Source organism: Pogona vitticeps, chromosome 2, assembly GCF_051106095.1.
Source record: "Pogona vitticeps strain Pit_001003342236 chromosome 2, PviZW2.1, whole genome shotgun sequence".
NCBI classification, from domain to species: domain Eukaryota; kingdom Metazoa; phylum Chordata; class Lepidosauria; order Squamata; family Agamidae; genus Pogona; species Pogona vitticeps.
Genome location: NC_135784.1, coordinates 106,157,322 through 106,172,025, shown reverse-complemented (window position 1 = coordinate 106,172,025; position 14,704 = coordinate 106,157,322). Strand labels below are relative to the sequence as shown.

General features: G+C 43.2%; 1 protein-coding gene across 2 annotated transcripts in view; it reads right to left on the bottom strand.

Annotated features, from left to right (window-relative positions):
• ARHGAP26 (Rho GTPase activating protein 26) overlaps positions 1 to 14,704 on the bottom strand; it is a 400,569-nt gene that overhangs the window by 56,984 nt on the left and 328,881 nt on the right. For both annotated transcript variants that reach the window (XM_020806318.3, XM_020806326.3), the window contains one exon: positions 878 to 969. In XM_020806318.3, the coding sequence (XP_020661977.2) occupies positions 878 to 969 (92 nt within the window). The remainder of the gene's footprint in view (positions 1 to 877; positions 970 to 14,704) is intronic.

Genomic DNA, 14,704 nt, shown 5'->3' with positions numbered 1-14,704 from the left:
CATGCAAGCGGAGGAGGGAAAGGGTCACTCTGGCTGGCAGTAAGGCCACCCAATGGCTTGATCTGTATCCCTGTTCCTGTGCTTGCAGCTCTTTGTAACCAATGAACCCCCAATGTAACCAATATTTGTACCCAATGAACCTGTGGCCATTTTATTCCTTCCCCTTCTTTCTACCACTTCTCTAGATACTGACTGTGTAAATCATGCAGAGAGCCCTACAGTGGGAGATGCACATGGTGTAATTGCAAGGTAAGCTGGAGGTTTTCAAATTTTCACATCTAAAATTTAGTATGTGTTGGGCACATGTGTGACTCACAGAGGCTCTAAAGAGTTGTCTGTTGCAGAAAACCTATCACTGCAAGATGGAATCCTTTAACAGATGAACGTGCTTGATTGCACAGCAGAAACTACTCATAGCTCCTATAGTATGCAAGTGCACGTGTTATGTTTTGTGGCTGGTCTTTGGGACTTAATGTGCAAGTCTGATTTCTCTGACACATACAGCTGTACTCACATTTCTGGAACACTAATGTTCCAAATGACCAGCTATCTATAACATACCATGTTGCAACTGGTTGAAATGTGTGTTTCCTTTTGCAGTGCCAAAGATACACAAGATTCTTGTCTAACATGTAGCTTGGCCTTCAAAAGCTCAAATAATCCCTCTTTGAATTGAACACCTTGCATTGGATGTAACACATTCCTTGGAGGGCTAGAAAGCATATATCTTTTCACTATTTCCAGTAAGACAAAATATTTTATTAAGTGACCAGCAGAAAGCACGACATTTCAGCAAAACTAATGTGACTTCCCATCCTTCAAAATCACCATCTCTGTTTTTCCTGTTATGTTGGTGGGTCCACGTTCAGAGACTCACCGTTATCAAATAGGGTGCCTGCCGTGAAGGAGAGTTCCGAGTCATGTTCTGCTTTACAAGCGTACAATGCTCTGGCTTTGCGGAATGGAGAACTGTGGGGAAAAAATAAAACAGAAAGAACAACCTTAGGCACAGAAACAGGCTTGTACATGTGTGTTTCTACAGGCTTGAGTATTTTAAAAATATTTCCTCTGAAAACTCCTCAAAACCTGTGTTAAAAACTACCAGATGGTGAAATGCAAGGTTAAAGAATGACAGTAAGAGGAGAGGAAAAATGACTAATGTAAAAGATAACAAGTATACTCTTGTATGTAGGAGGGAGGGAGATCACTTCCTCTCCAAACCATGTTTCACCATTTTGGATTTTTTTTCTCTCTGACAACGCAACTGCAGCTTTTGGGATTACTACAAACGCAGAATTGCCAAATAGGCCAAACAATACTAAGTGAAAAGGAGCCCAATGAATTTTAAAAGGGAATTAGAGATTGAAAACAAACAAACAAATAAGCAAGCAAGCAGTTCGGGGCCAGCCGTGAGAGGAGAGAGAATTGTGAGGGGCTGATTAAAAAAAAAAAGGAGATATGGTTTCTGCTTGAGCCAGATACAGGCAAACACTCTAGCAATGTCTCTTCAGTACAATAAATCATCTGAATTGAGGAAGGCGCACTTTTTTGGCATTTTTTCCCCCTTAGCTTATCCTTAGAATTGCATCCATTTGAACAGTGGATGGCAAATTTCAAACTCTGAAGCAGTCCTTTCTATATTGATTCACCTGCCTTATGATCTCCAAAGTTCAACAGAAGGAACAGATCAAAATATTTTGCTATGAGAGATGAACCATCATCACATGGCACTTCTCCCCCATCCCCTGCTCTCCAGGTTCCTGATATACAGTGACCATGGCCAGCCAAGTTATCATGGCATATGAGGCACGAAATCCCTCAGGTACCTCCACTATTCCCCTGGAAGCAGTGTTCCAACAACACTCATCAATTAATTACTCTGTTGGCTTTTCCCTAAACTTGGAATCTGCTGCCTCAGGTGATTGCCACACATTGTCCAAAGGCAGAAATGGCCCTTACTGCACACCCTCCATAAGGTACCTAATTAGTGCAGGATGGCAGGGAAGCCTCCTTAGCATTTAGCCACTCTTCATACATTGGCAGAGGAAAAATCCAACATTTTGCTGTGGCCAAACACTGCGGCAGGAGACAGGCAGCAGTGGATAAGCTGTCCTGCAGGCAAACCATAAGCAAGTGAGGTAAGTGAAGTAAAAGTAAGAACATAAAGGGGCATCTCTGACAAAGCCGTAGTAAAGAGTGAGGCAAAGCCAAACCAAAACCTTGTAGTCTTGTAGCCAAGGGGACAGCTTACATTAAATCTTATATTCAGTGAATGGGAATGCAGGATTACAGGCACCTTTCCAGGAGGAAGGTCTCCCACCCTTGGCCATGATGGCTAAGCAATATAAGAGAAGGAAACTTCAGCCAAAGAACAACAGCCTTAAATAGCTGAATGATCTATGCCAAAATTCCTGCAAAGCAGGAGAATTAATAGAAACCTGACCTTTCCCAACTGGAAATAGTAGCATTTCTCTTCTATTAATATGCTGATTTTTAAAGGTATTTTTCTTCTGGCTCCTGCACTGAAATAAATCAGTGTGATGCACAGATATACTAGTAATCAGGTCTAAACACAATAAAGCATGAAATGCAGCATTAAAAATCATGAGAATAATGTTAAATGGTAATCTAGGCAGATGTTTTAGTATCAGGGTACTATCTATTGTCCGGCAGCCTTGCTGCCAAATTTTGCACCAAGCAAATTTTGCTTCCAGACACTCTCCAGGGGTAGCTCCAGGCAGAGCACATTGCAGTTATCCTTTTAGATGTAACTGAGGTGTGAATAACTATCACCAGATCAGTCTGACTCAGAAGCAGTCCTTTTGACAAGAACTTCTTATCTTATATCCTGCCCTTGCAATGCATTCACAACAGTGCCTACATGAGCAAAACAAAACAGAATCAAGTAACAGCATAAATCATCTGAAAATGTGAGGTTGTATCACATATAAGATCATCAATGGGCAGCCAAAATGAAAACAGGTAATAAAAGTGGTGACAAGGGGCTAGACTGTTCCACGAGGTAAGATGATCCATAGTTTTGACATGGATAAACAGGCCTCTTCCTTATCTCTGAAATTATCACAGGTGGGGACGTGGCTCTCCCAGGAGATCTTTGGAAGTGGGCAAGTTGGCATAGAGTGTGGGTACACTATTGAAATAAATTGTGTGAAGGATTGATTTTTTTTTTGTATTGTTTAAAATCACGTGGTAATCATGGGGTTTTGTGGTTGGTGTGTGTGTCCTCTTGGAAAAACTTTTAATCCATTTTTAAACTGTGTTGAGGGTTTTACACTGGCTTTTAGAATAGCTGTAATAGGGGCTTTGTCATCCACCCTCACACTGACTGCCTCTCACAGCCACTCATTGCTGCTGCTGCTGCGGTTCTATTTTTAATATTTATCTATTTTTTTTTTAAAAAAATCTAAGTACAACAGTGCTAGGAGCAACATTCCCTCTAAGGTGTGTGTGCATGTACACAGGGCTCCATCGGGGCTGTGCATAGGCAGGAGGTTTCCTTCCTTTCTGTTTTGGATGAAGCCCCCCTCCATCCTACCCCCTGCATACATGGGGGTTCCTGCTCAGTGGGACCGAAAATTAGAAGTGAATGACAGAAAAAAATTTTTAAAAGAGATTTGTTGTGTTCTCTGTCAGCAGCCCTCCCCCCCCCCACTGCTCAGTCCTCTAAGTGGGCTCTCCGGGTCCCCACAGCCAGCTGTTTGGTATGGGCTCACCTGCTCTCTGCAGCAGCCAGCCGACTCCTCGTTCCCTCCACAGCATGCCAGCCAGCTGTTCAGCAGGCTTTTCTGCCTGCCCACTGGCATGTTCTCTGCTACAGCCAAAGCTGGAGCCCACTTCTCAGCAGCTCAACCATTGCTGCTCAAAAGGAATTTGGGTGGGTGGGGGTGGCAGTGAGCAGTGGGCTTGCGAAGGAAGGAGACACTCAGCCCTGGTTCAAACTGAATGCTTGTGGTAGGTGAGACTGACCAGACATTTTGACTTGCTGGGCTTGTTGAGGATGGACACACCCACCTACCCACCCACCCAAGCAAAATGCAGAAAGAAAGGGAGCATGGAAGGCACGCCAATGAGTGGCAAACCCCACAAACACAATTTACACTGACTAGTCTTGGCCAACAGTTCTTGAAATGCTCAGAAGGAATAGTGTGCCTAAGTGCGGCCTTCTTCCTAGCTTGAAGCCTGAGAATATGTCATGAGGGTAGAAGGGGAACCATCAATATGTCTTGCATGAGGGTGAGAATCAAGTCCTCCTTTTCTTAGAGAATAGTTCCCAGGAATCCTACTTGAACAATAAGTCCCACCCATCTGGAGCTGTCATTGTCAGACTGAATCCTGCATGTGCACTCAAAGCTGGTCTCTTTTCTCATTGGCAGTGGGATATGGACTACAGTACCTTCCTCCACTCCAGTGCTTCCTGTCCCATGGTGCCGTGGCAGCTGACTGCCCCTCCGGAGATAGCTCTCGGAACTCTCCCAACCACATCTACTGGAGTGAGAGAAACAGTACCTGAGCCTGGAAGAGCTAAGGCAACCCCATGGAGCATAATGGCTACAAGGGTGCGTTAGAGCTTGACCATTTCCTAAAGGCTTTGGGAAAATGGCAGAGAAATGGTTCAATGCATCAAATAATGGAGTGAAAGCTTTTGCCTTCCAGCATAGGAAGAGAAGGTGACTCAGAGGCTGCAATGTTCCCCTCACTTGCCCATGATAGCTCGAGAGGTGAATCAAGCTAAGCAGGCCTTCACAGAAGGCAAATGCTCTGAGAAAGTGGGCAGGCAGAAGCTGTGCGTCCTGAGAACACATTCTCTCTCTCTCTCTCTCTCTCTCTCTCTCTCTCCAGTCATTCTGATTACATTGGCAAAAAGTGCTGACTCTAAATCTCTGCCCTGAGATAGACAAAAAAAATCCTGGCACTTTTCTGATATGCATGGGGAGCACTTAGGAAGCTATAGGCTTCCCCACAGACTTCCCCCTTCTTCTTGTCAAATCTGCAGTGGAGAAAGTAGAGCATAAGGAAAGCTGAAAGGGCTTGATGCCAGCTCCGGCTGCCACGGCTGCCCTGGGAAACAAAGTCCCTTCTGTCTTGGGCCTCTGTTTTCCTTTCCTTTTTCTTCCCTTGTTACACCAGAAGAGTTCCACGAAAACCTGCTTCATTTTTCCCAAGCAGGAAGACCATCTGTGTATTAGGAGGAGGTGACATCTTTCAGGAGAGACTTTTAGCCCTGTCTTCCTGGTCGCTGGAGATGTAATACCAAGCCCTATATTGAATGCCTTTTTCCTGACTGGGAGGGGGTGGGGAGATCTTTCTGCAGCAGGATCATTAAAGGAGGTTAACTGTAATCTGTAGTTTAAAGGAGGATTATGCTGTGACTGTTCAGCTGCAAATAATCTAATTTACTAAAAGGCACAGAGGAGTTTTTTTATCTTATTTTTAATAGGGTCAGCTAAGTTCCTTAGTATCCATGGATTAGAAATGTCCCAAACTGTGTTCCACTGGTTTTCTGATTTTTCTTGGAATTCTTTTAATTCGTTTTGGAATTGGGCCATGCACAGTTCCTTCCATGCATCTGAAATTTATTTATTCATTTCTCCTTGAAGGTAAATTACATACACCAGCAACTGTGCCCCTTGTCACTGCACATTTTGTTAATGGGAAATAAAGTGCTGAAATTTACGCTGAAAATCAATTGGGGAGAAGCACACAAACAGAAAAACATCCGCTGGATGTCAGTATCGTTAATACCCAACGATACAAGACCAGTTTCATAGTTTCATCCTGATCCAGATCGGGAGGCCTACAATAGGTGTTAAAAATGCCCAGTTACATTGGCCTGCCAAGAATGTCTCCCTTGAGCTCAATCCCCATTCCTTTGCCCCCCAGCCATGGTTGCATATGTACTTAAGGGTCAAACTAGATATGTTCAGTTTAAATGTGTTTTTGCATATAAAGTGCATTTTAAAAATTCAAATAACATCTGTATGGAAGGGCAGACAAATACTGGGATTGTAGCAGGTGGCTTGTGGAAATTTAACCCTTTACTTCTCTGCTGCAGCTCTAATAGAAATTGTTCTTTGAAGCAGCTAGTTGCAATGGTAAGACATTCCCTGTTGGAAGCAAAGGCCAGTTTCCTTCCAGTGCAAATAAGCCGCCTCAGAGGGGAGATTTTCATCAGGGCTGTGTTGGTGGGAGGTCAGTTTTCCCTTCTTGCTTGCTCTGGGTCTGGTAATATCCCACATACCATGGATGGTATCTGGATGTTAAAGAATGTGCCTTCTTCTGAATTTTGCCCCATATTTTTAGGGTCTGAGGCTGCAATTTTACATCTGCCTACTATTGAACTTGTTTCTGAACAGGCATGCATAAGGTTGTGAATTTGGTCTGTATATATAAATTTCTTTTTATTGGGTTGAAATTACAAAATAAGTCAAACTGGGGGCAATTAAGTACACTGCCACCAACTTGGTTTTTATTCTCTATTTCCCTAGAAATAGAGAAAAAGGTTTCTAGGACAGTACAGTTGGCTGGATAGCTAAGTGGTTCAGGCATATGGCTGTGGTAGCAGAGGCTGGGAGTCCCATTCCCCACTGTTCCTCTTGCAAAAAGAGCCAGCCTGTGTGGCCTTGGGCAAGCTGCAGAGTCCCCCAGAAGAAGGAGATGATACACCACTTCTGAGTATTCTCTACCTTGAAAACCCTAGAAAGAGTTGCCATAAGCTGGAATTGAGTTGACAGTACAGAACGCATACATATAGCTTCTTGTATCTAACTGCGACACTTCACTGATTAAAAAGAAACAGAGTTTTAATACACACACATTTACTTGTGAGTGTTGTATGTCTGCTGAGAGCAAGGAAAAACTTAACATAAATTAATAAAATGAATGGAAAACTATGACAAAAGTATACAGGGTATGTGCCTTTATAACGGCTGGACATTTAAACTGAAGGAATAGTAGAAGGCTAACATAATCCATTGCTGCTACATGAGCAAAAGCAGGAAATTCCCATTACAATCCTATGTGTGTCTACTAAAAAAAACACCAGTTGAATGTAGCTTATTCTTAGGGAAGTTTATAGCAGCTTCAGAGCCTGGAATTCTAGGACAAAATTCAGACAGAGGGAAATGGGCATATTTTTAAACTTCAAAATATATAAGTTGGAATCTTGTCCGTTGCATTTGTATACATGTGCTGCTAGGTATTCCATCCTGGCAACAGGCAGTCCACAAGTCAATTGCGCAGTTGGTTGCCTTGTTCCTGTTTCTATCAATTGCACAATGCACTGGTGGAAGGACTTCCTATACAGCACTTCTGCCTTTGTGCGACTGGGCAGAATGTTGAGTTATGCCTGTGTAGTTGCTCAACAGGATTTCAGTCTACATGGGACACATGATGATTACCAGACTCAGAGCAAGCAAAAAGGGAAAACAGAACTTTCATTCTCCTGCTGCAGGCCTCATGGATAATATCTCCTATGAAGTTACTGTTTGTATTGGAAGCAAACCAGCATTCGCCTCCAATAGAGCATGTTTTCTCAATGCAACTAACAGCTTCAGAGGGAAAATTTCTCAATTGCAATCTAGCCCCAAGACAACAGTAACATATCTGATAAACATTCGATCTGAGATTCAAATCTGAAGCACTGGTTAAAAGGCAGTGCAATGATCCAAAGTGAAACCTTTCATTCAGATACTTGAGAAGTTAACAGGTAGAGCAACAGAAACACAATGCTTCTCCAAATATTTCAGCTGCAATCTGCTGCTGTGTGAAATCCATTCCTAGGAACATTTCACTCTCTTCTCACCCAGTTCTCCTCTTTCTCCTTGGAAGGGCCTTGCCCTTTTCCTTCAACTCAGCTTCAAATTTCTGCTGAAGTCCTGGCTCCCAGTTAAGCCTGACATCATGAGTGGTGCTAATACACTGGCATAAACCGTCTCTCCCAATGCGTAGAAGAAAGTAAAATTCAGAAAAGGCATGCATAATCCTGACATCGAACCAGTTTAATACAGTTTTGGGAGCTTGTTCAGAGCCTCAAGAGGACACCACTGAAAAGAAAAAGCAATGAGAAGGAAGAGTGCTTTGAGAGACAAAAGAGAAAGCTGCTGTGGTCCTGCTATTCGGGAAATCCTGTAACTGCTTACTGTCAGAAGAAAGGAAGGCTTGGGGAAGGGACCCAGAGGGAAGAAAACACAGGAAACAGGATTTATTCCATGTTATCCGTGCATGTTTTGCAGGAGCTTTGCAAAAGAATCCCCACCACATGGTCCGTTTTTGGACTCCCACTTTTGTCTCCTTGTTATACTTTGGTACTGCCCTGCCTTTCTTTGTGCGGCACTGCCCTTCAAACTGAGCCTGGATGACGAGGGACAGAAAGTAAGCCCTGGATATTTCTGATCAGTCTTTTTAAATCGTTTTCCTCAGAGGATGGCATGTGGCCAAGGAAGCACTCAGCTGCTTTTGCCCATGTGACCTTGTATAGCTTGCAGAAGAGTGAAAGATTGTACACACACACAGAGAGAGAGAGAGAGAGAGAGAGAGAGAGAGGGAGAGATAACAATATATTTCTGACTGTGTTACACAAGCAGTTCTATGTCAAAGCTAAAGCATTACATCTATCCTATGTGAGAATCTGAAACAGGAAAATTTGCGAGTGGTTTTCAATCTGAATTAAATTAAACTCCTGCAAAATGGAGTTTTCTGTGCCCTCTTTGTGAACTAATAGGTCTGCTACCAAGACCATGGTGGGAAGGTAACAGCATTCCGTGTCTAGTCGCACTGGCCACATGACCACGTAAACTGTCTACAAACAAACGCTGGCTTGGAGACGGGGATGAGCACCGCACCCTAGAGTTGGACACGATTCTACTAAATGTCAAGGAGAACCTTTACCTTTACCAAGACCAGAAAGAAAGAAAAGAAAGAAAGAAATGCTGACCCTGTTCATGCTCAATTGAAGGAATTTAATGCATCACATTAAAGTTAACTGCTTCACATTTATCTGAAAGAGCACAGCATGAGTTCTTCAGCATACTGCATCACATTGTGTTCTAAAGCGAGGAGAAGCACTGTCATGTTGCCCTTACATACAGTGATTCCTTTCCTTTGACTGGGATTGTTGTTGTTGTTGTTTAGTTGTTAAGTTGTGTCTGATTCTTCATAACTCCATGGACCAGAGCATGCCAGGCCCTCCCGTCTTCCACTGCCTCCCAGAGTTGGGTCAGATTCATGTTGACTGGAATAATAGCCCACAAACCAGAGTTTTGACTATAGTTACTTAAGAGTGAACAACAGGTTACCCACCTGTAATTGTAGTTCTTCGAGTGATTCACACCCTGGGTGATCTGTGCGTGCACGGAGCTTCATCAGAAAGTTCTAAAGCTTCTGCAGTAGCGAAAAACACATTAAAATAAGCCCCTCCCCGCTCCTAAAAATACCTTGGTGCCAAGGCTCCCCTTTCAGTTATGTCAACCATCGCTATATTAAGCAGAAAGCAGTGGGGAGGACGGGCGGGATGTGTGAATCACAGAGGTCCACTCCAAGAATTACAATTACAGGTGGGTAACCTGTCGTTCTTCTTCGTGGCCTCTGTGAATCACACTCTGGGTGACTAAAAAGCTGTCTTACATGGAGGCAGGGTGTCATGCCAAGGTAGAGGCTAGAGCAGCATGTCCAAAGGCCGCATCAGACTTCTGCCGCAGATCAAGTCTATAATGGCGAATGAAATTGGATGGCTGTGCCCAGGTGGCAGAGGCCCAGACATCTGGAAGAGTTATGCCATGTAGGAATGACGTAGAAGTTGCCACTGCTCTGGTGAAGTGATGGCAAATCACCTTGGGGACTGGTTTGCGTGCCAGCTGATACACGAGGTGAATGGTTGAAGCGACCCATCTAGATATGGTTTGAGACATCACCTGGCGACCTTTAGCAAGTGGTTGGTGACTTATGAAAAGTCGAGGTGAATGCCTGAAAGGTTGGGTGTGCTGGACGTAAAAGGCAAGGGCTCGCCTAACGTCTAAAGTATGGAGGATTCTTTCTTTAGTTGTGGATGGTGACGGAAGAAGGAAGGAAGGATAAACAGCTGAGAGAGATGGAACTGAGATACAACTTTGGGGAGGAAAGAAATATCCATGGATAGTTTGACTTTGTCCCGAAAAAATTGTAAATAAGGATAGTCATGACATAAGGCCACTAAATCACTAGATTGTCAAGCTGAGGTGATGCTGATGAGGAAAACTGTTTTAAAGGTAAGTACCCATGAAACAGTTGAAGCTAAAGGTTTGAAAGAAGCTTTAGTAAGTTGTTGCAGTACTAGTGTTAGTGACCATTGCAGGGAAGACGGGCGGGTATCTGGGTAGACATGAGATAGACCCTTAAGAAAACGTTTCAGTGTTGGATGCTTGAAGAAATCAGCTGCTGGAGAGTTAGAGGGCTGATAAGAAACTATGGCAGAGAGGTAAACTCTCAAGGAAGAGAGGGAAAGGCCACTAGATTTGGAGATGAAGCAAAAAACGTAGAACAGAAGCAAGTAATGGGTTTATAGAAGGTGATGAAGAAGCTTTAGTGAAAGATTTGAATCTGTTCCATTTATACAGGTAAGCCTTTCTAGTGGAGGGCTTATTTGATTGATGGAGGATGGTTCATTAGTGAAGTGGAATCCTCCATGCTGCCAGGTGCAGAACAGGTAAGTCTGCATGCAGTACTTCGGTGTTGTTCTGCATGAGGAGGTGGCGCAGGCAAGGGAGGTGGTGAATGTCCGATGAGAGATTGTGAAGGACTGGAAACCAGGGTTGTCTCGGCCACCAAGCGGCTATAACGATGGCATCGGGTTTGTCTCGTTGTAGGCGAACCACGACCTTGTGGAGAAGTGGGAACAGATAAGTGATGATCATCGGCCGACGAATGCATCTCCTTGGGAATGTTTGCCAATGTCGGCTCGAGAGCAGTATCGTTTGCACTTCCGATTCGCACGGGAGGCGAAGAGATCGAGAATTGGTTTGACCCATTGTTCGCATAGGCGAAGAAAGACTGACTGATCTAACTCACATTTATGAGCTTGAGACTTCATGTGGCTGAGTAGATTGGCCAAGTTGTTGTCATGGCTGGCAATGTGCAAAGCTGTGGGAGTCAGATATAATGTGCTAGGCACCAGAGGTCGACCGCTAAATAGAGGAGACTTGGACAGTGGGTGCCACCTTGTTTCAGAATATAGTACGTCGCCGTACTCTCTTTGTCTTTTACTCACAGAAGCAGAACCAGAAGGCTCTCAATGCGGTGGTTGAAAGAAACTGAAAGGGGAGCCTTGGTGCCAAGGTACTTATACAAGGGGAGGGAGGGGCCTTATTCTAATGTGTTTTTTGCTTTAACTACCAGGTATTTGCTAACGTTCAACCCTCTGCCATGCTTTCACTATTTTATTTTAATGATTTTTTTGGTATTATTTTCATCTTATTTACACCGCATTGATTATGTTGTCTTATTATTCCATTTCATTATATTGTTTTGCTTTATATTGTATTGTTTTATTGTATTTTGTAAACTGCCCAGAGTGGTCTGGGTTGTCAGATGAGAAGTATAGAAGCTAAATAGATAGATAGATAGATAGATAGATAGATAGATAGATAGATAGATAGATAGATAGATAGATAGATAGATAGATAGATAGATAGATAGATAGATAGATAGATAGATAGATAGATAGATAGATAGATAGATAGATAGACAGACAGACAAACAGACAGACAGACAGACAGACAGATAAGGCATTTTGCAAAGGTGCATATTCACAATTGTAAAAGCAGTGTAGTCATGTCCCATCAACTTTTCATTTATTTTATTAGTACTGTAGTTTGTTTTGTATGTCTGCATTTCACCACAGAGGTTCTAAACAGAGTTTTCTTTATAGGTAGAGGTGTGCACAAACTACACTTTGGCCTGGTTTGGCACAGGCGTTCCTCGGGTGCCACAAGCTTCCCTTCCCTGCATCCTCCAGCGGCTGCCAACTCAAAGGAGGAGATGGGGCAAGGAAGCCCATGGCACTGCCTCCAAGTGGGCAATCACCCAAGGACACCGAAGAGGGAAGTGTGCTCACTGAACCACGGTTTGTGCCCATCTCTATTCAAAAACACTAGAAAAACAGAATGGATACATGCATGGATATGTACACACACAAACCCTTCATCCTTGCTAGGAGTACAGCTATATATTCTCCTTGGAGTCAAATCTATGGTGACTTATAATGATGAGCAGCAGAGCAAATCCACATTCTATGAGGCAATTCCAAAAATGGAGGCAGCCCAAATGAAAAATTGTATCTTTGAAACTGGCCTTCAACTCAGCATCATGTTTTGCACAACAGGGGTAGACATTCTGATGTTACTCTGTACCAGACTTGGTGATATTTGGTCAAATAGTTTTAAAGTAATGCTTTTTTTAAAATATAGAAGTGATTCTCCCTCCCCGGTTCAGATACAAGTGACCATTTTCTGTACCAGGTAAGAAATTGCTGAAATATATTTCAAACAACTAATGTTTCTATCTTAAAAGGACATCAATTACCTTAGTCTCCCCTCCTTTTTTTTTTTTAATTTCAAGCAAATCCATCCTGTAGCCATGGAAATCCTCAAAAGTCAAGCCACTCCTTTCAAACATAAAATCAGTCAATTTTATAACTCTGGACTATGTTCAGTAGATGTTTGCCAGAAAGAACAATGGCTCACAAGCATCTGCTTCCCCTTACATTCTGGTAAGGATGCGTCATTGGAGATGCATGCCAAGATCATCCATAGCAATGTATTCCCAGTTACCATGCACAGGTGTGGAAGCTGGACTGTGAAGAAAACTGATAGGAAAAAAATGCCTGAAATATGGTGTTGGAGAAGAGCTTTGTGGATACCCTGGACTGCGAGAAAGATGAACAAGTGAATCCTAGATCAAATCAAGCCTGAACTATCTCTGGAGGCAAAAATCTTGAAGCTGAGGCTGTCCTAATTTGGACACATCATGGGAAGACAGGATTTTCTAGAAAAAGACAGTAATGTTGGGCATGATGGAAGGCAACAGGAAGAGACCATTCTCTAATGTAGTGAAAACCCCCTCAAATCTTTCACCTTGTCATTGGTGTGGCAGAGACATAGAGCAAAGTGGTAACAGCCATGTTCTCTGCCAGTGATATCCAGGAGTCTTTTGACCAAACTGTGCTAGTGATTGCAGCAGTGTCCCATGGGGGTGCCTAGGGTGAGGCCTTGAGTGCAAATCTGTGGTGTGAGATGGGGAGCATGGGACAGAGGAGAAAGAAACACTATTTTCAACAGGGGTGACATCACACCTCTGCCACTGATTCACTCATTGGCCTTGGGACAATCATTTCTCTTCTTGGTCCTATGAAAACTGCTAGCTGACTGTGGTTCCAAAACTGTGAATTGGAGACCTATGAAGAGTATTAAATTACCTTGCAATCTACTTCATAGAGTTGTTGTGAGTACTGTGGGTGCTGCCTTCAGAAACTTGAAGGAGCAGTGGGATATAAAATGAACCAAAATGTAAATGTCATTTCATTTTCTTTAATTCTATTGTATTGTACCGTATTGCATTGTATTGTATTGCATTCTATTGTATTGTATTTGATACCATCCATGGATTGAGTAAAGCATGACAAATAGGATTCCAGTGACAATCTTTGATAATTCCTTTCTGTTTGTTTGTTTCAAAAGGCAAAGGGACCTTGCTGGACCAGTGAGGGTCCCTTCCCCACAGCCACAAGAGTGGGCTCCTTGCCTCTTGGACAACAAGGACTGGATTCTCTACCTGCAGTTCACCTGTAGCCTGGGGCATTGGTGAAGGAGAGATGGACAACACTCTTGAGGCCACACATGTAGTCATGGTGGGACTTGAATTTAAGGAGGAAAGTGAAGCAGGAGAGGATTGTTGGGTGGATGCCATGGACTGAGAGGTCTGCAAGGCTCAGGAGGTATTGCTGCCATCAAAGAGGTAGACAGCTGGATCAGAGATTATATGCTCTCATGATCCTGAGATGAATGAAACATCAAATAGTGACAACTATTTTCCTAGCCTCTTCCTTAATACCAGAATTTATGAGTCATCTTGTGTTGGAAATATTGACAGCATTTCAGCTTCAAAATTAAGAGCAGCACCAAAGATCAAGTTTAGCTGGTATCGTGCTTCATCAAAAAACAGGGAAGTTCTTAATGTAGATGGGAAGAAAGAAGTAAGACCTCCATATTCTGAATCTGCAAAAACCAGGAGCTGAAATCTGAAGTCAAAGCCACCTCTCTCCATAAATAAAACCCTATCAATTGGTCCCCCACAGGCAAAGGTTTCATCACAGCTGTTGATGACCATCCATATTTTCCAAGCAATTGATACCTAGAGAACTTGTTGAAAACCAGCCCTGGCAATTGCTTTGTGTTTGGGAGAGAAGTGGTTAAAAAAGGAGTCAGCTTCAGCAATCTCTCCTTCCTTGGTGTCTCTTTGTGAATGGCAGCGAGCACAAGAGGGTATTCTGTGTAGACCACCTTCACTGCTGACCTTGGTGTTGTCAATATTCAAACTGGCCTTTGCTAGGTAAAGCTTGCCATCCTTTTTCCTGCTGGCAATGTGGGCATAATATTGTGCAGCAATATTGGACAATTTCCGGGCATTTTGAATCATGAATACAGAAGCACAATAT